The sequence below is a fragment of the Bos indicus genome, chromosome 7 (assembly GCF_029378745.1).
Source record: "Bos indicus isolate NIAB-ARS_2022 breed Sahiwal x Tharparkar chromosome 7, NIAB-ARS_B.indTharparkar_mat_pri_1.0, whole genome shotgun sequence".
Classification (NCBI taxonomy): Eukaryota; Metazoa; Chordata; class Mammalia; order Artiodactyla; family Bovidae; genus Bos; species Bos indicus.
In genome coordinates, this window is record NC_091766.1 from 42531716 (window position 1) to 42558953 (window position 27238).

At 39.6% G+C, this 27238-nt stretch overlaps 1 protein-coding gene and 1 pseudogene across 1 annotated transcript; both read right to left on the bottom strand.

Annotated features, from left to right (window-relative positions):
- On the bottom strand, positions 1-1145 carry LOC139183994 (olfactory receptor 2AJ1-like; annotated as a pseudogene).
- A 17134-nt stretch (positions 1146-18279) lies between these two features.
- On the bottom strand, positions 18280-19343 carry LOC139184135 (olfactory receptor 2AJ1-like). The gene has a single exon (XM_070793401.1). It carries the CDS (start codon positions 19303-19305, stop codon positions 18337-18339), a length of 969 nt encoding a protein of 322 aa, XP_070649502.1. The 5' UTR covers positions 19306-19343; the 3' UTR covers positions 18280-18336.
- Positions 19344-27238: the final 7895 nt, after the last annotated feature.

Below are 27238 nucleotides of genomic sequence, written 5' to 3' on the forward strand. Positions count from 1 at the left end.
TATATTTACTTCAAAGTGGTATAGTTTTGTGCTCCTCTACTCTCAGAGAACTCATTGATTTAGATATTTCAAACTGACTTTATCAGGAGAGAGGGTATAAATTCAACATTTGTAGAGAGAAGATGAAGACAGGGAGAGTTTCATTGGGTTTTATCAGATCCTACCACCTCTCAGGTAGATCTTAACTCTGAACTGTCTACTCAATGGGACATAGGAGCCTGCTCTGGAATAGGGTGCATCCTGAGCATCTTCCTTATTGAGCCCACAACTTCCCTGTTCCTTAGCCTATAGATGAGGGGGTTCAGCATCGAGGTGAGGATGGTGTCAAACAAAGAGAGCCTGGTTCAGAGCAGAGGTGTGAGAAGATCAGGCCTCATGTATATTAGCATGGCTGGGGCATAGTAAAACATGACCACAGTAAGATGGGAGGAGCAGCAGCCAGGGCCTAGTTCCTGCCTTCAGGGGAGTTCATTTGCAGGACCTGGAGGAAGACGAGAGTATAGGAAGTCAGAATGAGGCTTGTGGGGAGAAGAACCACAACGATGCTGGTCACTACTGCTCCTTTCTCATAGGCAGATATGTCCTCACAGGACAGCTTCACGAGGGCTTTGACTTCACAAAAAAAGTGGTAGAGCTCTCAGGAGCCACAGAGGGGAACATGCATGGCATAAGCCGTGTGGACCAAGGGTGCCAGAGCCCCTCCCACCCAGGACCCCACAGCCACCAGCTGGAAAACCCAGTGGCTGATGATGATTGAGTATTTGAGAGGATGACAGGTAGCCACATAGCGGTCATAAGCAATGAGTGTCAGGAGGAGACACTCTGCTATCCCAAGAGTCAAGGTAAAGAAGATTTGGGCCCCACGGCCAATCAGGGAAATGGTTTCTCTTCCCTGAGAAAAAGTTGACCACCATTTTGGGGACTGTGCAAGAGATGAAAATCAGGTCAATGAGAGAGAGTTGGCTAAGCAGGAAATACATGGAGGTATGAAAGTAGGGATCTGTCCAGATGGGAAGGATCAAGCTGGTATTTCCAATGATGTAGATGAGGAGGACAACAGAGACAAGAAGATCAGTATGTCTCCTTCCTGGGAAAAGGCCCAAGAGAATGAAATCTGTGCTCAATGTCTTGTTTCCTGTCTCCATGTTGTCTCCTTACCAGCTTCACCTGAAAGAAAACGGAGACTTTTAAACACATGTGTAAATGAGAAAGGAATTAAACCAGAAACATAAATTTAGTAATTGATGGCATGACATAGAACATTTTGGGGGAACTGAAAACAGAATTTTATCTGCTTCATAAAGGTGCTAAAACCATAGGAGAAAAATTAATAACTAGAGCATAAAAGTGACACTAGATTTTTTTTCCCATCAATGTCCTAACCCTTCCTGTAGGCAAGCGTTTTCACTTTTCATTATCTTCTTCTCATAATATGAACAATTCTAATATTTATGCATTTTTTCATACTCATAGTTTCAGTCAATGCAATCTTGGTATCACACAAGGATACTTTAATGAAATAAATCTATAGTTTAGGTATAATATGAACTAAACACATCTACTGAAGTTAACAATTGTGTTTTGGGAAACTCTAATATCACATATTTAACTAGATGTTGAATTTCCTTCAGGATCAGATCAGATCAGATCAGTCACTCAGTCGTGTCCAACTCTTTGCGACCCCATGAATCGCAGCACGCCAGGCCTCCCTGTCCATCACCAACTCCCGGAGTTCACTCAGACTCACGTCCATCGAGTCAGTGATGCCATCCAGCCATCTCATCCTCTCTCGTCCCCTTCTCCTCCTGCCCCCAATCCCTCCCAGCATCAGAGTCTTTTCCAATGAGTCAACTCTTTGCATGAGGTGGCCAAAGTACTGGAGTTTCAGCTTTAGCATCATTCCTTCCAAAGAAATCCCAGGGCTGATCTCCTTCAGAATGGACTGGTTGGATCTCCTTGCAGTCCAAGGGACTCTCAAGAGTCTTCTCCAACACCACCGTTCAAAAGCATCAATTCTTCGGCGCTCAGCCTTCTTCACAGTCCAACTGGGGCCATTGAATGCTGAAATATACTAGGGCTTCAGAAAAATTTTCCCTCTTAGTAGAATGGGTTTTCTAAGTCTTCCTGCACCAAATGTATTCAGAGACTAAACAAGCAGCAAAGATTAAATTTGATATCTCTCAGAAGGATAATAAAGGACACAATTTTTAAAGTTGATGCCCATTCTTACTGTATTTTAGAGTCAACTTGGATGGAATTTTATTTCATTTATATAGAGAGAAACAAGGAAATTGCCTTAAGGTTTACAGCTTCCCCCCAGTTGCCCTTTGCATTGATGGCCAACCTAATCCATCAGAAAAAGAAATACCCAGATACCTGAGTGAAATGCAGATAAAGTAGTTTATTGAATCTCTGTGAATACAGTAGCCTCTGCCTTGAGTCCCTCAGCCAGAGGGAGGAGGTACTGCCCTATCTCTTTCTTTCTACTTGGTTTCTTGAACCACTTTGAGCTTTTACTTGTGACTCTTGGACATTACTATGTATCAGGACCACATGGACTGCTTACTATTAATAAAATGTACTCCCAGAGAATTGGATGCTTAGGTCTAGGATGAGATCCTGAAACCTTCATCTGTAAGTGGAGCCCATGTGATTCTGATGTTGGAAATATAGGCTGTGCTTGAGAAGCCTAATCCTGGATAAGTTCTGTGTATGCGTGTTAAGTCATTTCAGTCATGTCTGACTCTTTGTGACCCTATAGACTGTAGCTTTCCAGGCTCCTCTGTCTATGGGATTCTCCAGGCAAGAATACTGGAGTGGGTTGCCATGCCCTCCTCCAGGGCATCTTCCTGGCCCAGGGACCGAACCCAAGTCTCTTACATCTCCTGTACTGCCAGGCAGGTTCTTTACCATTAGTGCCACCTGGGAAGCCCTCTGGCTAAGGCACAGGGCTCATATTCAGTAGTGATGTCTGTGCATTGTGTTACATACTCCTCTTAGCCCCAGAAACACATGCATAAATTGTATTTCATATTTTCTCTTAAACTACATAACTAACTGAATTGATTGGTACCTTTATATTGCTGCAGAGCTTTGATCCTGTAACCATAGGCAGTAGTGGAATAATTACTATTGTTCTGTGTCATATATCAAATTTATTAACTGAAGCCAATAGATCTGATAAAATGCTATTATACACCTTGATGTCCATACATTTCATGGATCCCCAGGTGATTAAAAACAGCATTTTCTGTTTCAAATGAAGAATTTATTACTCTCAATGGAGTTTGCCTCTCAGAGCCACCAAAGTGAACTGATACCAGCTTGATGCCTTTGCATGAATGATCAATGCCAAAATAATTTATTGCTTTAGTGAGTTACCTTAACAAACTATGGAGAGCACAGTCATATTAGTGACTTGATATAAGTTGTTGTTCCAAATTTTCCAATAAGTAGTTTCATAGGCCCACACTATGAATTTTACCACTTCTATAAATCTTCCTAAACCAACCACACTTTGTGTGTATGTAATTAAAAATTATGGAAGTAGCCAAAGATGTACTGAGGTGAGAGAGGGTTAGCTCTTTTTCCAATGACCCCACTAAAACAGTGGGAAAATAAATAAGAAAGCAACTTAGGAAGTTTCAGACTAAATTCTGCCAGACCTACAGACATTTACTGACCAAACATGTATGAGAAACAGGCTCACAAGAAACTTCATGGAATCTATTCTGTGAGTTCAAGGAAGCCTAGTCTTCCTAGATGTTCTCACCACCTTCTGTATGAACAATTAATTTCATTCATTCAACAGTGAGAGGTAGGTTTCTAGCATCCAGAAAGCCAGCATTGTGCAAACAGAATCCAAAGTTTAAGGCTTGATATGGCCTGGCTGGTGAGTTTAGCCTAGATCCCTCATAATTTAAAGTAAGGATACACAAAACCAAGCTTTACTCATGAGTAGAGAATGTATCTAAGACAACTTTTAATAGTTAATCCATATATTAAGGTTACATTTAATTTTACTTGTAGCAACCCATTTCTACTATTCACCATGTTAAACAGCAAGACAGTATTTCCACCAATACAATTTTATCTTGTCAATCTTTAATTAGTGATTATCCATTTCTTCTTAAGTAAAACATTTAAGAGCCTCTGGTCTAGAACCTAAGAGCTCATCTAGTTCAATATTCTTTGATTCTAAGACAACTGAGCACAAAACCTAATTGATACTGTGAAATACTTTCACACTGAAACTGGTAACCTTGTTAGGTTTTCTCTTTTACCAATATTTTGATATTCTGAGGCCACATGCCAGTGTTTTGTTCTTTAAAAAAACTGTCATATGAGTTGACTGACAGTATAAATGAAGTCTAACATATCTTAATTCTGGTCCCTGGAGCACAGACTCTACAGGAGAATTTCTCTCTTTCTCTATCTCTACTCTCTCTTTTTTAAAAAGATTCTAATCTAGATTGAATGGCTTGATGAAGGAAAAAAGTTCCAGTGTTATTTCTCATGATCCACATGTAGGAGGCATGAATATCCCTGGAATCCCGGCTGTCTAGAGCAGATACAACATGTCCAGGAACCAGCAAAACCATTTTGCATGTTGGCTCTTCCCCAGGAGGCAGTAAAGAAGTGGGAGTTCAGATATGCCAAGCTAAAGTTTTTTGTTTGTAATTTACTTCATTGGCTCAATACAGTATGGTCCAACTCATTCACTGGATGACAGTGTTTCACTCACTTTAGCTGTACAGTGAGGTTGGCGTGTCCAGAAGGAGATGCTTTAGCTCAAGGGACAGTTGATACAGAACTACTTAGGAGAAATGAGCACTTGACAAGTTCATCACCGAATCACTTTCTTTTGTACAGAATCTGGCTGTTTACAAATATTATCTGGTTGGATGAGCCACAAAAACCACTGGGATAGAGACAGCAAGGGTTTCCCCCCCCTCTACACCATAGATTAAGAAATTTATACTCCAAGAAATTAAGTGAGCTGTTGGTCAGAAAATAGATACTTGAACCTACTGAATCTTGTGCTCAAGTGTATCTTCCTCTCAAAATGCACTCTCCTGTGCAAGTAAGATGACAGTATTATAGTGATTTTTATTCTCTATTTTAACAAAATGCTCTCTATAATTAACACCAAAAATACTCCAGCCACGGAGGGATATTAGAGTTTGGATTATTCAGGCAAGTGAGGAGAATATCAAGAGAAAATTAAGTGAGAATTTTTCTCTTGTCTGAAACTGAAAGTCTGAGGAGTAAGTCTTTATTTCTTATTCATTTCTGAACAAGTGATTTGGCATTAAATAAATGTCTGTAGTAAGAGGCTGGTGAAAGCTAAGTGAAGTTCCAGGGTAGAAGACAGTTTGAGCAAGAGGTAAGGATGGCTATTCTCCCAAGGTATAATGGAAGAAGATGTCTTATGAGCAGTTAGTCAAATCTAGAAGATGAAAGGTGTGCTAATTCTGCACCTTACAAGGAAAGTATTATATAGACTATATTCTTATTAAAAGCAAAGTATAAAAGGAATCTAAAAAACAAAAACTCTCAGATCAATGCCAATGTTAATGCAGGAAATGCACAAGATGGATTGAAAAGAAATTGCTGAGAAGAGCAAAAAAACAGAACATGAACATGAGGAAACACAAACTAGAAGGGAATAGAATCAAACAATTGGAATGCACTTTGTGAGAATGACTGACATGTAACTAATTTAACATGGAATACTTTGTTTAGGTAACAGAAAAGTATGTATAAATACATTTTGTAAGTCATTGTTTTTGTAATGAAATTATTTAAAATCTCATCTCTGGAAGTGTGCGAGTATTTGTGTGTAAACATGGGTGTGAACTTATATTTTAGGTGATTCATTTACTTATGTATACTTTAGATGTCCTCTTAGTCTTTATATTTCAGTAGGTTATTTTCCTCCCACTCTCTAACAAACAGAGAACATAAAAGTTCTTGCATACTTTGTTTAGGTGGAGAACATGGTTTTCATTTATCACTGTAAACCCAAACAATTTTATAGCATTTTCTACATAGCTGCTAGATGTAGGACACTATCTGGGCAAGAAAATTTCATTGTCATTAGATATAGGATGTTCTGTCTCCTTTAATTTCAGGAGACACACTTTTGCTTTCTGTGGAAGAAGAATGGAATGTTCCAATTCTTTGAGAGGCAGATCAAAGGCTCAACTCTTATAAAGCCCATTACCAAATAGGATAGTAAAACTTAATTCTTTTGTGGACAACGCATACAGGGAGAACATTTCTCTTCTACCTGGGTTTGTAGATGTAGTAGCATACTTCAGTTCAGCTCAATTCAGATGCTCAGTCGTGTCTGACTCTTTGCAACCCCATGAACCGCAGCACGCCAGGCTTCCCTGTCCATCACCAACTCCCGGAGTCCACCCAAATCCATGTCCATTGAGTCAGTAAGGCCATCCAATGATCTCATCCTCTGTCGTCCCCTTCTGCTCCTGCCCTCAATCTTACCCAGCATCAGGGTCTTTTCAAATGAGTCAGCTTTTTGCATCAGGTGGCCAAAGTATTGGAGTTTCAGCTTCAATATCAGTCCTTCCAATGAATATTCAGGACTGATTTCCTTTAGGATGGACTGGTTCGATCTCCTTGCAGTCCAAGGGACTCTCAAGAGTCTTCTCCAACAACACAGTTCAAAAGCATCAATTCTTCGGCACTCAGCTTTCTTTATAGTCCAACTCTCACATCCATACATGACCATTGGAAAAACTAGCCTTGACTAGATGGACCTTTGTTCACAAAGTAATGTCTCTGCTTTTTAATATGCTGTCTGGGTTGGTCATAACTTTCCTTCCAAGGAGTAAGCGTCTTTTAATTTCATGGCTGCAATCACCATCTGCAGTGATTTTGGAGCCCCAAAAAATAAAGTCAGCCACTGTTTCCACTGTTCCCCCATCTATTTGCCATGAAGTGATGGGAACAGATGCCATGATCTTAGTTTTCTGAATGTTGAGCTTTAAGCCAACTTTTTCACTCTCCTCTTTCACCCTCATCAAGAGGCTCTTTAGTTCTTCCTCACTCTCTACCATAAGGGTAGTACCATCTGCATATCTGACGTTATTGATATTTCTCCCAGCAATCTTGATTCCAGCTTGTGCTTCCTCCAGCTCAGCGTTTCTCATGATGTACTCTGCATATAAGTTAAATAAGCAGGGTGATAACATACAGCCTTGACGTACTCCTTTTCCTATTTGGAACCAGTCTGTGATTCCAGGTCCAGTTCTTACTGTTGCTTCCTGACCTGCATATCATACATAGTGAGGTCAAAATTGGAAAGCAGAAAGTTCCAATCTTAGTGTGAATGTTTAGAAAGTATCCTTACTAGTATTGTCATTTTGTGCCTCACCTCACCTGAAATCCTCAAGGTCCCTTCGTGGTGTTGTTGCTCTGTTCAGTACAGGTCTAGACCTGGTGGCATCTGGATGACTGACTTGGTCTTCATCAAGATTATTCATTTCACTTCTCCTTGAGCCTCATCACTGCACTGCAATGGATTAAATAATAAGGTGCTCAACACAGGAAGACCTTGTGCAGCCAAATCTTCTCCAGGATTTGACAAATCTTCTCTATAACAGAACCAATAAGAGCCTTAATTAACTCACAACTTAACTCACAACTGAGAGTCAGTGTACTGTCCCTCCCACTGCTGATATCACTGGGTAAAAATAGCCCAGGTTACTCCTGTAGTGTCTTTTCTATACCAGTGTCTCCCCAACTTGTCCAACTGTAGAAATCACCTGAGGATTGAGGAAACACAGGAATTCTAATGTTCCTGAATCAAAATGCCAGGAATATGTGTATTTATCAAGGTCTCTTTGTCATTACCACCAGACAAGTGTGGCAAAAACTGATTAATGGAAGATTTTATTTGATCACCAAAAAGTGATAGCAGAGGACAGAGCTCCTGGTAATAGATCTTAATGCTGGCTGCAGGCAGAAATTGTCTGCATCATTCAAGAACAGGGTGGTATAGCCTTACCACTAGTAATTTAACCTTTCTCCCCACCCTTGTTCTAATATGTAGGTAACATGGAGAAACACTGTTTCCTCTTTCCTCCCAATAGATGATTAAATCTGCTGCTCTTAGGAAACATGAAGGGTGAAAAAGAAAGACCCTGAATGTGTTTGTCTTCCATGCTGGAGTATGTATGGATACAGGCAGAGCCTTGATACAAAGCCTTTACCCACAAATGTGCTCAATAATAGTTGTTAACTTGGTATTACTGTTGGTTTAGAGTTTGCAGAAAAAGTGCCATTCAACCTGGTTATTGGGTAGTTCCAATCACCTTTGGGGATTAGAGCAGTAAGTTCCAAATCCCAGATCCCAGACAGAGATCCCAGTGGCATTGGCTCTGTTTTTTGAAGTTTTATTTTCCTGGATTTTCCAGCTTGTGTGTTAGACATTAGGCTGAGTGAGTTAATAGGATGATACCATCTGAAAACAGAGCCTTATTAGAGATCTGTGTCCTCGTTGATAAATTAAGAAGTCAGACTACATGGTTTCAAGTTAGAAATTTTACCAAAAAAATGAATCATAATCATCCCTATCCTCAGTTACTTTCTTCATGCATCTGGGACAAATTAGTGTGGTGAGCATATTTTCAAGAAACTGTTGACCATTTGAATGTATTCTTTGGAAAAAATGTCTATTCAGGTCCTTTGCCCCTTTAAAAAAAATGGATTATTAGAGTTTTCATTACTGAGTTGTTTTTATGAGTTCATCGATATATTTTGGAATGCTTTATCAGATATGTGGTTTTTTTAATTTTTTTCTCATAATCTGTAAATTTCCTATTTATTTTTATTGATTGTTTCTATTTCTGTGCAGAGATTTTTCATCTGATGTCCTACTTGTTGATTCTTGCTTCTGTTGCTTGTGCTTTTGGGGTCATATCCAAAAAAAATCACTGCCAAAATCAATGTCAGGAAGCTTTTCTCCTAGGTTTTCTCCTATGAATTTTATGTGAATGATGCAAGATAGAGGTCCAATTTCATTCCTTTGCATTTGCATATCCAATCATTTGTTGAAGAAACTATCACTTCAACCAAGTATTCTTGGATCTCTTTTCAAGTATTAGTTGATTGTATACGCCTGGATATATTTCTGGATTCTCAATTCTGTTCCATTGGTCTATGTGTCAGTTTTTATGCCATTATCATACTGTTTTGATTACTATAGCTTTGTATTATAGTTTCAAGTCAAGTAGTGTGATGTCTTCTTTCACTTTTGTTCTTTTTCAGGATTTCATTGTCTATTCAGGATCTTTTGTGGTTCCATACAAATTTTAGGGTTGTCTTTTCTATTTATCGGAGAAGGCAATGGCACCCCACTCTGGTACTCTTGCCTGGAAAATCCCATGGTGGGCTGCAGTCCATGGGATCGCTAAGAGTCGGACATGACTGAACGACACTTCACTTTGACTTTTCACTTTCATGCCTTGGAGAAGGAAATGGCAAGCCATTCCAGTATTCTTGCCTGGAGAATCCCAGGGACAGGGGAGCCTGGTGGGCTGCCGTCTATGGGGTCACACAGAGTCGGACATGACTGAAGTGACTTAGCAGCAGCAGCAGTTTCTATTTATGTGAGAAATGCCCTTAGGATCTTGATAGGGATTGCATTGAATCTATAGTTGGCTTTGTGAGGTATGGATATTTTTGATAATATAAATTCTTCTATCCACTGATCAGATCAGATCAGTCGCTTAGTTGTGTCTGACTCTTTGCGACCCCATGAATCACAGCACGCCAGGCCTCCCTGTCCATCACCAACTCCCGGAGTTCACTCAGACTCACATCCATCGAGTCAGTGATGCCATCCAGCCATCTCATCCTCTGTCGTCCCCTTCTCCTCCTGCCCCCAATCCCTCCCAGCATCAGAGTCTTTTCCAATGAGTCAACTCTTCGCATGAGGTGGCCAAAGTACTGGAGTTTCAGCTTTAGCATCATTCCTTCCAAGGAAATCCCAGGGCTGATCTCCTTCAGAATGGACTGGTTGGACCTCCTTGCAGTGCAAGGGACTCTCAAGAGTCTTCTCCAACACCACAGTTCAAAAGCATCAATTCTTCGGCACTCAGCCTTCTTCATAGTCCAACTCTCACATCCATACATGACCACAGGAAAAACCATAGCCTTGACTAGACGAACCTTTGTTGGCAAAGTAATGTCTCTGCTTTTGAATATGCTATCTAGGTTGGTCATAACCTTCCTTCCAAGAAGTAAGCGTCTTTTAATTTCATGGCTGCAGTCACCATCTGTAGTGATTTTGGAGCCCCAAAAAATAAAGTCTGACACTGTTTCCACTGTTTCCCCATGAAGTGATGGGACCAGATGCCATGATCTTCGTTTTCTGAATGTTGAGCTTTAAGCCAACTTTTTCAATCTCCACTTTCACTTTCATCAAGAGGCTTTTGAGTTCCTCTTCACTTTCTGCCATAAGGGTGGTGTCATCTGCATATCTGAGGTTATTGATATTTCTCCCGGCAATCTTGATTCCAGCTTGTGTTTCTTCCAGTCCAGCGTTTCTCATGATGTACTCTGCATATAAGTTAAATAAACAGGGTGACAATATACAGCCTTGACGAACTCCTTTTCCTATTTGGAACCAGTCTGTTGTTCCATGTCCAGTTCTAACTGTTGCATCCTGACCTGCATACAAATTTCTCAAGAGGCAGAAGGTATCTCTTCACTTGCTAGTGTTTTCTTCAATTTTCTTTGTCAATGTCTTATACTTTTCATTGTACAGATCTTTCACCTCCTTGGATAAATTTACTTCTAAGTCTGTCATTGTTTTGATGCTGTTATGAATGAGACTGTTCTCTGTATTACTTTTTTAGGCAGTTCATTTTTGATGCATAGAAAAACAACTAATTTTTCTATGTTGATTTTTATATTCTACAATTTTACTGAATTGTTTATTAGTTACAACTGGTTTTTTTTTAGTCCTTAGGATTTCCTTTATAGAAGGCGATTCCATCTGCAAACAAATAATTTTACTTCATAGTTTATCTATCTTTCATTTTTTTGGTTTGATCTCTCTTGCTAGGACTTCTAGTACTATCTTGAAAAGTAGAGTTGATAATAGACACCTTTTTCTTATTCCTAATCCCAAAAGAAAACATTCAGTCTTTCACTATTGGATATGATGTTAGCTGTTAGCTTGTCATATATGGCCTTTATTATGTTGAGATATGTTACTTCTATTTCCACTTTTTGAGGGTATTTGTAATGAATTGATTTGGAATTTTGCCAAATGTTTTTTTCACTATCTATTGAGATGATCATATAATTTTTACCTTTAATTCTATTAATGTGTTATGTTATATTTATTGATTTGAGTATGTAGAACCATTCTTGCATCCTAAGCACAAATTTCACTTGAGCATGGCATATGTTCCTCTAATGTGCTGTTGAAATGATTACTAGTATTTTTGTTGTTGTTCAGCCCCCAAATCACGTCTGACTTTTCACAACCCCATTGACTGTAGTACATCAGGCTTCCCTGTCCCTCACCATCCCCCGGAGTTTGCCCAAGTTCTTGTCCATTGCATTTGTGATGTCAAGCAACCATATCATCCTCTGTCACCCTCTTCTCCTTCTGCCTTCAATCTTTCCTAGCATCAGGGTCTTTTCCAATCAGTTGGCTGCTCGCATCAGGTGGCCAAAAACTGGAGCTTCAGCTTCAGCATCAGTCCTTCCAACCCTGAATATTCAGGGTTGATTTCCTTTAAGACTGACTGATTTGAACTCCTTGCTGTCCAAGGGACTCTATTTAGTTAAGGACTTTTTGTATCTATATTATCAGGGATTTTAGTCTGTAATCTCCTTGTCCTTCAGTGTTCTTATCTGATTTTGCTATCAGGGTAATTCTGGCTTCATAAAATAAGTTTGGGAATATTCCTTCCTCTTCAGTTTTGGAAAGAGTTTGAGAAGAACTGGCATTAATTATTCTTTACATGTTGGTAGATTCCATTTTTCAAGCCATCTGATTCTGAACTTCTCTTTGGTGGGAGGTATTTGACTATGAATTCAATCTTCTTACTATTAAATAATAATTGGTCTGCTCAGATTTTCTATTTATTCATTAAATCTTGGTAGGTTTTACATTTCTAGGAATTTATCTACTTCTTCTTCTGCTGCTGCTAAGTCGCTTCAGTCGTGTCAGACTCTGTGCGACCCCATAGATGGTGGCCCACCAGGCTACCCTGTCGCTGGGATTCTCCAGGCAAGAACACTGGAGTGGGTTGCCATTTCCTTCTCCAATGCATGAAAGGGAAAAGTGAAAGTGAAGTCACTCAGTCGTGTCCGACTCTTCACGATCCCATGATCTGCAGCCCACCAGGCTCCTCTGTCCATGGGATTTTCCAGGCAAGAGTACTGGAGTGGGGTGCCATTGCCTTCTCCACTATTTCTTCTAGGTTATCTAATTTGTGGTCATGTAATTGTTTATAGTGGTTCTTATGATTCTCAGTGTTTCTTTTTCCTTGAGGTTTAAAATTAGTTTTTTAAAAAAGAAATTAGCTGTTACTATTTGTTTATTTTTGGCTGTATTGGTTATGGTCTTCATTGCTGTGTGTGGGCTTTCTCCATTTGTGGAAAGCAGGGGGCTACCCTTAGTTGTGGCAGGAAGGCTTCTCATTGCAGTGGCTTCTCTTATTGCAGATCCTGGGCTCTAGAATGCATGGGGTTCAGTAGTTGAGGCATGCAGTCTCAGCAGTTGCGGCTCATGGGCTATAGAGCACAGACTCAGTAGTTGTAGCACACTGGCTTAGTTGTCCCACGGCACGTGGAATCTTCCCAGACCAGGGATTGAACCTGTGTCCCCTGCATTGGAAGGTGAATTCTTAACCACTGGACCACCAGGGATGTCCATAAAGTAATTTTTATTTGAGATTTCTTTCCCTTAATATATGCATTTATCACTATAAACATTTTAGAACTACTTTTGCTGCTAAGTTTTGATATATTGTATTTCCATTTTCACTTGAATTTGACTTTTGATTTTCCTTTTTAGTTCTATTTAGCCAGCTGGTTGTTTAAAAGTATGTTGTTTTGGGGAACACGTGTACACCTGTGGTGGATTCATGTTGATGTATGGCAAAACCAATACAATATTGTAAAGTAAAAAAATAAAATAAAAGTATGTTGTTTAATTCCCACATATTTGTAGATTTTCTTCTTGTAATTGATTTCTAGTTTCATACCATTGTGGTTGGAAAGATGTATGATATGATTTCAATCATTTTTAGTTTGTTAGGGATGCTTTGCAGCCTAATATATCCTGTCCTTGAAAATGTTCCATGTGAGCTTGAGAACAATGTATATTCTACTGCTTAAATCTGATATGAAGTAGTTTAATTCCAGTGTTTCCTTATAGATTTTTCCATCTGCATGATCTATCCATTGTTAAATGTGGGCTATTGAAATCCCTTGCCATTATTTTTTTGTTCTCCATTTCTCCCTTAATATCTGTATGCTTTATATATTTGGGTGCTCCAATGTTGTAACTCAGATAGTACAGAATGTGCCTACAATGCAGGAGACCCAGGTTCGATCCCTGGGTCGGGATGTTCCCCTGGAGAAGGTGATGGCTATCCACTCCAGTATTCTTGCCTAGAGAATTCCACAGACAGAGGAGCCTTGTGGGCTACAGGCCATGGGGTTGCAAAGAGTCAGACACAACTCTGACTGATTAACACTTTCACTTTTCAGTGTTGGGTGAATATACATTTATGATTCTTACCTCATTCTGATTAATTGACACCTTTATTACTATATAATAATCTTCCTTTTCTCTTGTTATGGTTTTTTCTTAAGGCCTGTTTCATGCGATACAAGTTATCAGTTCAGTCGCTCAATCATGTCTGACTCTTTGCAACCCCATGGACTGCAGCAAGCCAGGCCTCCCTGTCCATCATCAACTCCCAGAGCTTGCTCAAACTCATGTCCATCGAGTAGCTGATGCCATCCAACCATCTCAACTTCTGTCATCCCCTTCTCCTTATATACTTTGACTTCTCCTCCTTATATACTTATACAGATAAAGGTATAGCTGCCCTTGATCTCTTTTGTTTCTATTTCTATGGGATATCTTTTTCCATCTCTTCACTTTTAGTCTATGTGCTTAGTCACTCAGTAGTGTCTGACTCTTTGCAATCTCTTGGACTGTAGCCCACCAGGCTCCTCTGTCCATGCGGATTCTCCAGGCAAGAATATTGGAGTGGGTTGCTTTGCCCTGCTCCAGGGGATGTTCCCAACCAAGGGATCAAACCCAGGTCTCCCGGTTTGCAGATGAATTCTTTACTGTCTGGGCCACCAGGGAAGCTATGTGTGGCCTAATACATGAAGTAAGTCTCATATGGACAGCAAAATTTTGGTCTTCTTTTTTTTTCTACATTCAGTCAGTTCAGTTGCTCCGTCTTGTCTGAATCTTTGCAATCCCATAAACCGCAGCTCGCCAGGCCTCCCTGTTCATCACCAACTTCCGGAGTCCAACCAAACCCATGTTCATCAAGTCGATGATGCCGTAAAACCATCTTATCCTCTGTCGTCCCCTTCTCCTCCTGCCCTCAATCTTTCCCAGCATCAGAGTCTTTTCCAATGAGTCAGCTCTTCACATCAGGTGACCAAAGTATTGGAGTTTCAGCCTCAACATCAGTCCTTCCAATGAACACCCAGGACTGATCTCCTTTAGGATGGACTGGTTGGATTTCCTTGCAGTCCAAGGGATTCTCAAGAGTCTTCTCCAACACCACAGTTCAAAAGCATCAATTCTTTGGCACTCAGCTTTCTTTATAGTCCAACTCTTTTCTGCATTGCTGCTGCTACTGCTAAGTCGCTTCAGTCGTGTCTGACTCTGTGTGACCCCATAGACGGCAGCCCACCAGGCTCCCCCGCCCCTGGGATTCTCCAGGCAAGAACACTGGAGTGGGTTGCCATTTCCTTCTCCAATGCATGAAAGTGAGAAGTGAAAGTGAAGTCGCTCAGTCGTGGCCGCCTCTTCACGACCCCATGTACTGCAGCCTACCAGGCTCCTCTGCCCATGAGATTTTCCAGGCAAGAGTACTGGAGTGGGGTGCCATTAGAGTCTTCTCCAACACCACAGTTCAAAAGCATCAATTCTTCGGCACTCAGCTTTCTTTATAGTCCAACTATTTTCTGCATTAGGCCCCTCTATTTATATCAATTGGAGAGTTTAATCTATTTGCATTTAAATATTTATTAATAAGTTGGAGAAGAAAATGGCAACCCACTCCAGTGTTCTTGCCTGGAGAATCCCACGGGCAGGAGAGCCTGGAGGGCTGATGTCTATGGGGTCACACAGAGTCGGACACGACTGAAGTGACTTAGCAGCAGCAGCAGCAGCATGGACTTATGTTTGTCATTTTATTGTTTTCTAGTTGTTTCTTGGTTTGTTTGTTACTTTTTTCCTCTCTTGCTACATTTCTTTGTATTTTGATGATTTTCTGTAATGTCATGCTTTGATTTCTTTCTATCTTTTGTGTGTATCTTCTTTTTGTTTGTAGCTACCCTGAAACTAGGATCATGTCATCCGTTCCCATCACTTCATGGCAAATAGATGGGAAAACAATGGAAACAGTGACAGACTTTATTTTCTTGGGCTCCAAAATCACTTCAGACGGTAACTGCAGCCATGAAATTAAAAGATGCTTGCTCCTTGGAAGAAAAACTGTGACAAACCTAGACAGCATATTAAAAGACAGAGATATTACTTTGCCACCAAATGTTCATCTAGTCAAAGCTATGGTTTTCCCAGTAGTCATGTATGGATGTGAGAGTTGGACCGTAAAGAAAGCTGAGCACTGAAGAATTTGATGCTTTTGAACTGTGGTGTTGGAGAAGACTCTTGAGAGTCCCTTGGACTGCAAGGAGATCCAACCAGTCCATTCTAAAGGAAATCAGTCCTGAATATTCATTAGAAGGACTAATGCTGGAGCTGAAGCACCAATACTTTGGTCACCTCATGAGAAGAGCCAACTCAGAAAAAGCCCTGATACTGGGAAAGATTGAAGGCAGGAGGAGATAGAGATGACCTAAGACAACATGGTTGGATGGCATCGCTGCCTAAGTGGACATGAGTTTTAGCAAGCTCTGGGGATGGTGATGGACAGGGAAGCCTGGCATACAGCAGTCCATGGGGTCACAAAGAGTCAGATGCCACTGAGCGACTGAATGACCACAACATACATACATATACGAAAACTTTTCTTCTCTGCTTGATAAAGCCTTGAGAAAGAACAACAACAAAACAGAGAGAAATTTAAAAACTAAACTAAATGAAATGGGAGCACTGAGTATTAACTAGAAAAGGTAAAACAAACTAGATAAAAAGTAAAACATCATCATGTAATCCAGTTGTTTTTAAACATGTTGTTGTTCAGTCCCTAAGTCATGTCCAATTCTTTGCAACCCCATGTACTGCAGCATGCCAGGCTGCCCCTCACTCTCCTGGAGTTTGCCTCAGTTCATATCCATTGAATTGGTGATGCTATTCAACCATCTCATCCTCTGCCACCCTCTTCTTCTTTTACCTTCAATCTTTCATGCATTGGGATCTTTTCCAATGAGTTGATCAGGCAGCCAATGTATTGAAGCTTCAGTTTCAGCTTCAGTCCTTCCAATGAGTATTAAGGGTTGATTTCCTTTAGGATTGACTGGTTTGATCTCCTTGCTGTCCAAGGGACTCTCAAGAGTCTTCTGTGGCACCACAATTTGAATTTTAAACACGGCTGCTCATTAAAAACACACCTGGAGCCTTGGGGGGAAAAAGTCAATACATGGGCATTTGTATTTTTCCAAAAATTCCAAGAAAATTCTGATATGCATCTGGATTTTTAAAAATAATTACATGTTTTTCTATTTAATGGTCGTTTTAGTGATATGGAATTCTATTGTTTTATGTTGACCAATAGTGATATAATGGTATTAAGTGAATACTAGTTACATAATCAAAAGAGTAAAAGATATTTATCGGTTTAAATATTTACCATACAGTGATTGTAGGAGCTGATAATGCTGAGAAATTATCATTCTCTACAATAATTACAATATTTTTAAATTTCACTACAACTTTTTAAAATAAAGCACCAATATCATTTATATTTTTGAATATAATTTTAGATTTATTTTACATATACACAATGGAATATTACTCAACCATAAAAGGGAATGAAATTAGGTCATTTGTAGTGATGTGGAATGACCTAGAGTCTGTCATACAGAGTAAAGTAAGTCAGAAAGAGAAAAACAAATATCATATATTAATGCATTATATATGGAGTATAGAGAAATGGTACAGATGAATTTATTTACATTGTAGAAGAAAGTTTTTAGTTTTTTTCTCTCAGCTTTGACTAAGGCTGATTCTAGCGCTCATTTTGCATTCCTCCTAAAGTGAATATAGTAAATCTTTATTATCTTTAAAATAAAGTTCCATATGTCATGCCTAGGAGGAAGGCTTTCAAGAGTCTAGTTCTCTTACTTCCCTACTGAATGCTAAGTTCAGTGCCTGGCCTTCAGTTGCACAGACATTTGTAATGTAGCACTCATTTCCTGCTTTCTTTTCTGATTAACACACTGTAACTTGTTGTAACTTGTTAGCAGTGCTAGATAGAATGTACCATCATTTTATCCCAGTTTCTCAGATTGTCAGAATTTTGTGTCTTATTTAGTGCTATGTTTGCTTTAGACAACGGATTTGAACTCAGAAGGAGGAGCACAAAGAATCAGAAACATTTGTTGGAGCCAAGAGAAAGAAAAGACAGATTTACCCTTTGTTTCTCATGAAACAAAATGCTGACATTAGGTTGAATGTGTATGATATTTTGGCAATCTAAAAGCTGCTTTTCTTCATTCAAGAAAGATCAGACTATTTTAATATCACAGTTGTTGAAAGTATATATCAGAAGTTCTGCTTCCTGAGCCAATCCTGGAATTGTGAGATTTCTCGCTGTTCTGAGGAGCAGCTCATCCCTTCTTCACAGGTATATTTGAGTGGATGAGTGCATTCATAATTTGGGCATACATGAGCAAAAATGATGCCCTGTGTTATTTAGAAAATAAGTGTGTTTTCAGAATTTTGTGTCAGAAGAACTGGCTCTTTGATGGTGCTCTGAGACCATGGACAGATTCTTTTATGTTTTATTTGCACACAACAAAAGGATTGAAATAAATACTTTTAACATTTCTATAATTTATAACAGAATTTTTCAAGTCTCAAAGGCTCCTGAAAGCAATTTAAATAAATATGCTAACATAAGATTATAATCATGTATAACAATGTAGATGTCTTTTCATCTTTCTCAGGGGGAATCTATTGATGACTCTACTCTTCAAAGCTTCTATAACATCCTTGTTTCTCAGACTATAGATGAGTGGGTTAAGCATAGGGGTAAGGATGGCGTTAAACATAAAAAGACATTGATTTAATTTGGGAGTCTTAGAAGACCCTGGTCTCATGTAGACCAATATGGCAGGGCCAAAGTAGAGGCTGACCACATAAAGGTGGGAGGAGCAGGTGGCCAGAGCTTTGTTCCTGCCCTCAGAGGAGTTCATGCGGAGGACAGCAAGAAAGATGAGGGTGTAGGAGGCCAGGATGAGACTTAGAGGGATGAGGACCACCAGAAAGCTTGAGACCACCACTGACTTCACATAGGCTGAAATGTCCTCACAAGTGAGCTTCAAGAGGGCCATGACCTCACACAAAAAATGCAGGATCTCTCGGGGGTGACAAATGGGAAAATGCATGGCATAGGCTGTATGAACCAGGGAAGTTATTGCTCCCCCTGTCCAGGACACAATGACCATCTTTTTGCAGGTGACATCGCTGATAATGATTGAGTAACAAAGTGGGTTACAGATGGCAATGTAGCGGTCATAGGACATGAGAGTTAGCAGGAGGCACTCAGCAATTCCCAGGGTTAAGCTGAAGAAGATCTGGGTTCCACAACCTACCTGTGATATGATTCTTTCTCCTGAGAAGAAGTTTGTGACCATTTTGGGGACAGAAGTTGAGATCAAGGCCAAGTCAATGAGGGAGAGGTGGCTGAGCAGAAAGTACATGGGGGAGTGGAGTTGCAAATCTAGCCAGATGAGGAGAATGAGAATAACATTGCTCATAACAGCCACACAGTAGACCAAAAGGATAAGGTAGATAAGGATCACAAGGTGGCTAAACTCAGGCCAGAGCCCCAGGAGAATAAAATCTGTGGATATAGTCTTATTGTTTCTCTCCATGGATGAACATTATTGCCCAGGAAACAACTTTAAGAACACTGTTCCATCTGATGATGTGTTACTGCACAGCTCGTCTATTTTCCTTACTCCCAGGACTCCTTTGAACATTTTTTTGTAACTTTTTTCCTGTTGAGTTCTCTTCAGTATTATGCATAACTTCTCAAAATATATAATTTTCATTAATTATCTCATGGATTATTTAATAACCTAATGTTTACACACTGTACCTACTGTTACAAACTATAATCACTAACACTAACCAAATAAGAACACAGATGCATTGAATGTGCTATCAATAACAAGTCAGTCAATCTGATGACAATTCTTAAAGAGCTAATTTAGTCATCACCTTGAGGCCCACACAGCTTCAACACAACAGTTATGATGATTTTACATTTTGAAAAGTCAACATTTTCACTCAATCTTATGAGGTTTCATGAAAAAAAAAATTCTTTTGAAGATGGGAAGTAGAGCCTTGATAACCTGAGTAAAGAAAAACATTTTCAGAATTGAATGTGGTCTATGTTCACTTTTTCCTCTCATTTGGGGAACTTTCCCACTTCCCATGAGTGCTCCTTACTTTGATCCTGATTCAAGCTATGGCAAACCTAGACAGCATATTAAAGAGCCAAGACATCACTTTGCTGACAAAGGTCCATATAGTTAAAGCTATAATTTTTCCAGTAGTCATGTATGGATGTGAGGACTGGATCATAAAGAAGGCTGAGCACCAAAACTGATGCTTTTGAACTGTGGTGTTGGAGAAGACTCTTGAGAGTACCTTGGACAGCAAAGAGATCAAACCAGTCAATCCTAAAGGAAATCAACCCTGAATATTCATTTAAAGGATTGATGCTGCCCCTTTGATAAAGCTCCAATACTTAGGCCACCTGATGTGAAGAGCTGACTCATTGGAAAAGACTCCAATGCTGGGAAAGATTGAGGGCAGGAGGAGAAGTGGGTTACAGAAGATGAGATGTTTGAATGGCTTCATCGTCTCAATGGACATGAGATTGAGAAAACTCTGGGATTTAGTGAAGGAAAGGGAAGTCTGGTATGCTGCTGTCCATGGGTTCACAAAGAGTCAGATACAACTGAGCGACTGAACAATAGCAACAAGTATCTCTTAAGTCAACTGAACTGGAACAGAATGACCAACTATATATAGCACCACTATTTAGGGAAGAACCTTAAAAATATGATTCTTGCCAGTTTCACTAAGTCACCCTCCTCCTTGTAAACTTTGAAGCTATCATCAATGTAATTCCTGGTACTAGCTGATGTTGCACAAGGAGAAACACAAGGTCAAGATGAAAGAGATTGCTAGGATACCGCTTGTAAGAAATTATTTATTTTAAAAGGCAGGATATCTTCTGTTTAGCAAAGTTTTGGTTGGGTTTATTAACTCTATAAGCAGAAAGATTATTGTGGACCAGTTAAAAGTATAACTTCTAGAAGATCAGTACCATGGTTTAGAGCTCCTGCTAAAAGACCACATTTACCTACCTGATATCCTTGGTCTAGGAGAATCGTCCTTCTGTGCCTCTCTTCTCTCCTTTGTAAAACTGGACTAAAGCAAACCTACAACATAGGGGGGATATGCAGATTAAAAGTATCAATGAGTATAGATTTGAGGACATTGCCTGGGCAGCAGTGTTAAATGCATATAGTAGGCATAATTGAAGTTTACTTTGCACAAGAGGCAGAATCAGGCCTTCTGGTCCCTTATTACACACAGAGCTGTGTACACTGAGTAATACAGTTAATCAGAGTGATTCTGCTGTGTTTCTTGTAGGTTGACTGGTAAGGTGCATTGGACTGAGAGGATATTTTGCAAAGTGAAATAAGTCAGAAAAAGTCAAATACTGTGCTGCTGCTGCTGCTGAGTCACTTCAGTCGTGTCTGACTCTGTGCGACCCCATAGATGGCAGCCCACCAGGCTCCCCGTCCCTGGGATTCTCCAGGCAAGAACACTGGAGTGGGTTGCTATTTCCTTCTCCAATGCATGAAAGTGAGAAGTGAAAGTGAAGTCACTCAGTCGTGTACGACCCTCAGCGACCCCATGGACTGCAGGCTACCAGGCTCCTCCGTCCACGGGATTTTCCAGGCAAGAGTACTGGAATGGGGTGCCATTGCCTTCTCCGCAAATACTGTGCTATATCACTTATATGTGGGATCTAAAAACCAATGAACAGAGAGTAATAGATACTGAGAACAAACAGGTGGTTGCCAGAGTATAGAGGGTTGAGGGGCAGAGAGAAATATGAGTCACAAACATGAAATATACAGAGAGGGGAGTATAGCGAACATCTAAATAATATCTTTGTGTGGTAATATTGCAACTAGACTTATCATAGTGATCATTTTAAAAAGTATAGAAATAAGGACTTCCTTGGTGGTCCAGTGGTTAAGAATACATGCTTTCACTGCAGGTGGCATGAGTTTGAGCCCTGGTCAGGGAACTTAGATCGCACATGCCAACAGCATGGCCAATAAAAATGTACATAGAAAGACTGAATCACTATGTTGTGTACCAGGAAAACATTGTATTGTAGGTCAGTTATACTTCAATAACAATCAAATGAACAAAATCACAGAAAAAGATCATATTTGTGGTTACTAGGGCTGGTGGGATAGGAGCAGAGGAAATTGGCTGAAGATGGTCCTTTTGACTAAAAAGTACAAGCTTCTAGTAATAAGGTAAATAAACATTAGAGATATAATGTACAACATGATAAATATAATTAAACTGCTGTATGTTAAATATGAAAGCTGTAACTAGAATAAATCCTGAGTTCTCATCAAAAGAAAATTTTTTTGCATTTCTTTAATTTTGTATCTATATGAGATGATGTTCACTAAACTCACTGTTAATTATTTCATGATGTGTGTAAGTCAAATCTTTATGCTGTACACCTTGAACTTATACAGTGCTGTATGTCAATATCTCAATAAAACTAGAAGAAAAAATAATGTAAAGGACAGGAACTTATAACAGGTTTCTGAGTGCTGTATGGGAGGAAGTGTTGTGACTAAGCCACAGATTTGAGGCATGTTTTTAGAAACCCAGTGGATAGAGGGACAGCAATTCAGTTTTACTTGAACTAATAAATCATATTATCCACTTTCAAAGTCCCAGCTTAAATGTCCCCTCCTCTGTGGTCCTCCCAGTTAGCATCCACTGCTTCTCTGTCCTCTTTTATGTTCATCAGTTTATCACAGTGTATGTTGCAGTTTGCCTTAAGGCACAGTTATTTGTGGATAAATCTTTAACCCTGTAGATTGTTAGCCTTTTCAGAGGAGAGGTTCTGCTTTTTTCCCTTAAATAAAATACTTTGAACTCCCAAGATTGCCTAGGCTTGTAAATTGAAGAAGCAGGTTATCAATAACCATGACAAGATGAATTTTGTTCCCATATTTTCTGTTTATAGCTTCTGAGAAGTTAATAATACAATATTTGATTCTTACAGTTCCATGAAATCAAGTGTTCCAAAGTTACATACAGCTGCCTATTGAAAAATCACCTGTCCCCTCCTTCAGACTTATTAAATCATATTCTCCAAGTGCTTACAATCAGATAAGATTAAGAAACAGAGATGTAATACAGTAATTGCATTATATAAACAAGGAAATTAAACTCATTGATTTTAATTGACTTGATTAAATTGACTCAAAGCTGTACAATATTTGCTAGTTCACATGGTAAGTCAGTCAAGTAAAACTTGAAAACTAGACATATCTTTCAATTACATCCAGTATTTTATTGTAAGTTGTTTCCAGAACAACAAAAATGTCTCACTTCTTAATCATTTTTTCCCTTTTATTACAGGGTATATCTAAGACTATACATTTTCATCAAGACATGTAGTCATCTACTAATAATCATGGTAAAGAAGATGAATTCAAGATTTATGTATTTATAGATTTAGAAATTAATCCCTTATTTTTTTAAATTTTATTTTATTTTTAAACTTTACATAATTGTATTAGTTTTGCCAAATATCAAAATGAATCCGCCACAGGTATACATGTGTTCCCCATCCTGAACCCTCCTCCCTCCCCATACCATCCCTCTGGGTCGTCCCAGTGCACTAGCCCCAAGCATCCAGTATCGTGTATCGAACCTGGACTGGCAACTCATTTCTTACATGATATTTTACATGTTTCATGACTCATTTCACTGACTCATTTGTCATTCTTTCACTCTATACGTATCTATTGAGTCCAGTGTCTGTTCTAGACAAACTCGAGTAAATCCTCCCCTCTGGCTTAGTAAGCTTGAGGAAACAGAAAGACCATTAATATAATAAAATATGAGATTGCATTAAATGGACAAATAAGTTTTCCATTTCAGAAAGGGCATTTCAAGTGTCAGGAGCACTATACATAATGAAGCAGAGGAACAAGAAATAGGATTATAGGCAATTTTTTTTATTTCAGGGCTCCAACTTTCTGAGGAAAAGAGAGAGAAAGTGAGATGTAATATTGAAAGTATCGTGTCTATTTATGGAATCTAAGAGTCACGGTGGAGAGTTCTGACAAAATGTAGTCCATTGGAGAAGGGAACACAAACCACTTCAGTATTCTTGCCTTGAGAACCCCATGAACAGTATGAAAAGGCAAAAAGATATGACATGGAAAGATGAACTCTTCAGGTTTGTAGGTGCTTAATAGGCTACTGGAGAAGAGCAGAGAAATAGCTCCAGAAAGAAAGAAGAGGCCGAGCCTTTCTGGGCAGAAACAATGCCCAGTTGTGGAAGTGTCTGGTGGTGAAAGTCAAGTCCAATGCTGTAAAGAACAATATTGCATAGGAACCTGGAATGTTAGGTCCATGAATCAAGGCAAACTGGAAGTGGTCAAACAGGAGATGGCAAGAGTGAACATCAACATTTTAGGAATCAGTATACTAAAATGGACTGGAATGGGTGGATTATACTGTGGGCAAGAATCTCTTAAAAGAAAAGGAATAGTCATCTTAGTTAACATAAGAGTCTGAAATGCAGTATTTGAGTGCAACGTCAAAAACAGCAGAATGATCTCAGTTCATTTCCAAAACAAACCATTCAATAGCACAGTAATCCAAGTCTATGCCCCAACCACTAATGCCAAAGAAGCTGAAGTTGAATAGTTCTACAAAGACTTACAAGACCTAGAAGTAAGACCAAAAAAAAGATGTCCTTTCATCATAGAGGACTGGAATGCAAAAGTGAGAAGTCAAGAGATACCTGGAGTAACCGGCAAGTTTGTCCTTGGAGTACAAAATGAAGCAGGGCAAAAGCTAACAGAGTTTTGCCAAGAGAACACACTGGTCATAGCAAACACCCTCTTCCAACAACACAAGAGACAACACTACACATGGATATCACCAAATGATCAATACCAAAATTGAATTGATTACGTTCTTTGCAGTCAAATATGGAAAAGCTCTATACAGTCAGCAACAAGACTGGAAGCTGACTGTGGCTCAGATAATGAACTCCTTATTGACAAATTCAGACTTCAATTGAAGAAAGTAGGGAAAACCACTGTGCCATTCAGGCACAATCAAATCAAAACCCTTATGATTATACAGTAGAAGTGACAGATGGATTCAAGAGATTAGATCTGATAGAGTGTCTGAAGAACTATGAACAGAGGTTCGTGACATTGTACAGGAGGCAGTGATCAAAACTATCCCCAAGAAAAAGAAATGCAAAAAGGTAAAATGGCTGTCTGAAGAGGGCTTACAAATAGCTGAGAAAAGAAGAGAAGTGAAAGGCAAAGGTGAGAAGAAAAGATATATCCATCTGAATGCAGAGTTCCAAAGAATAGCAAGGAGAGATAAGAAAGCCGTCCTAAGTGAACAATGCAAAGAAATAGAAGAAAACCATAGAATGCTAAAGACTAGAGATCTCTTCAAGAAAATTAGAGATACCAAGGGAACATTTCATGAAAAGATGGGCATAATACACACAGTAATGGTATAGATCTAACAGAAGCAGAAGATATTAAGAAGAGTGGAAGTTACATGGAAGAACTATACAAAAAATATCCTAATGACCTAGATAACCACAATGGTGTGATCACTCACCTAAAGCCAGACATCTTGGGATGTGAAGTCAAGTGGGCCTTAGGAAGCATCAGTATGAACAAAGCTAGTGGAGGTGATGGAATTCCACTTGAGCTCTTTCAAATTCTAAAAGATGATGCTGTGAAAGTGCTGGACTCAATATGTCAGCAAATTTGGAAATCTCAGCAGTGGCCACAGGACTGGAAAAGGTCAGTTTTCATTCCAATCCCAAAGAAAGGCAATGCGAACTATCACACAATTGCACTCATTTCACAAGCTAGAAAAGTAATGCTCAAAATTCTCCAAGCTAGGTTTCAACAGTATATCAACCATGAACTTCCAGATGTTCAATCTGGATTTAGAAAAGGCAGAGGAACCAGAGATCAAATTGTCAACATCTGTTAGATCATAGAAAAAGGAAAAGAATTACAAAAAAAAACAAACAAACATCTATTTCTGCTTCATTGACTCTGCTAAAGCCTTTGACTGTGTGGATCACAACAAACTGAAAAATTCTTCAAGAGATGGGAATACCAGACCACCTTACCTGTCTCCTGAAAAATCTGTATGCAGGTCAAGAAGCAACAATTAGAGCCAGACATGGAACAACAGATTGGTTCCAACTGGAAAAGGAGTATATCTGGAAAAGGCCATATATTGTTACCCTGCTTATTTAAGTTATATGCAGAGTACATCATGTGGTATGTCAGGTTGGAGGAAGCACAATCTGGAATCAAGGTTTCCTGGAGAAATATCAATAACCTCACATATGCAGATGACATCACCCTTATGGCAGAAAATGAAGAAGTAAAGAGCCTCTTGATGAAAGTGAAGGAGGAGAGTGAAAAATTTGTCTTAAAACTCAACATTCAAAAAACTAAGATCATGGCATACAGTCTCATCACTTCATGGCAAATAGATGGGGAAACAATGGAAACAGTGAGGAACTTTATTTTGGGGGGCTTCAAAATCACTGCAGATAGTGTCTGCAGTCATGAAATTAAAAGAGGCTTGCTCCTTGGAAGAAAAGCTATGACCAACCCTAGAAAGCATATTAAAAAGCAGAGACATTACTTTGCCAATAATGTCCATGTAGTCAAAGCTATGGTTTTTCCAGTAGTCATATATGGATATGAGAGTTGGACTATAAAGAAAACTGAGCACTGAATAATTTATGCTTTTGAACTGTGTTGTTGGAGAAGACTCTTGAGAGTCCCTTAGACTACAAGGAGATCAAACAAGCTCATCTTAAAGGAAATCAGTCCTGAATATTCATTGGAAGGACTGACACTGAAGCTGAAGCTCCGATACTTAGGCCTCCTGATGCAAAGAACTGACACATTGGGAAAGACCCTGATTCTAGGAAAGACTGAAGGCAGGAGGAGAAGGGGACAACAGAAGATGAGATGATTGGATGGCATCACCGACTTGATGGATATGAGTTTGACCAAGCTCCAGGAGTTGGTGATGGACTGGGAAGCCTGGCATGCTGCAGTCCATGGAGTCGCAAAGAGTCAGACATGACTGCTGCTGCTAAGTCACTTCAGTCGTGTCCGACTCTGTGCGACCCCATAGACGGCAGCCCCCAGGCTTCCCTGTCCCTGGGATTCTCCAGGCAAGAGCACTGGAGTGGGTTGCCATTTCCTTCTCCAGTGCATGAAAGTGAAAAGTGAAAGTCACTCAGTCGTGTCCAACTCTTAGTGACCCCTTGGACTGCAGCCCACCAGGCTCCTCCATCCATGGGATTTTCCAGGCAAGAGTACTGGAGTGGGGTGCCATCTCCTTCTCCACAGACATGACTGAGAGACTGATAAACAAAGGAAGCAATGCGCATTGATATGATCTTGCTCTAGAGGGGGTACAGTGGTGAGAGAAGAAGGCTAA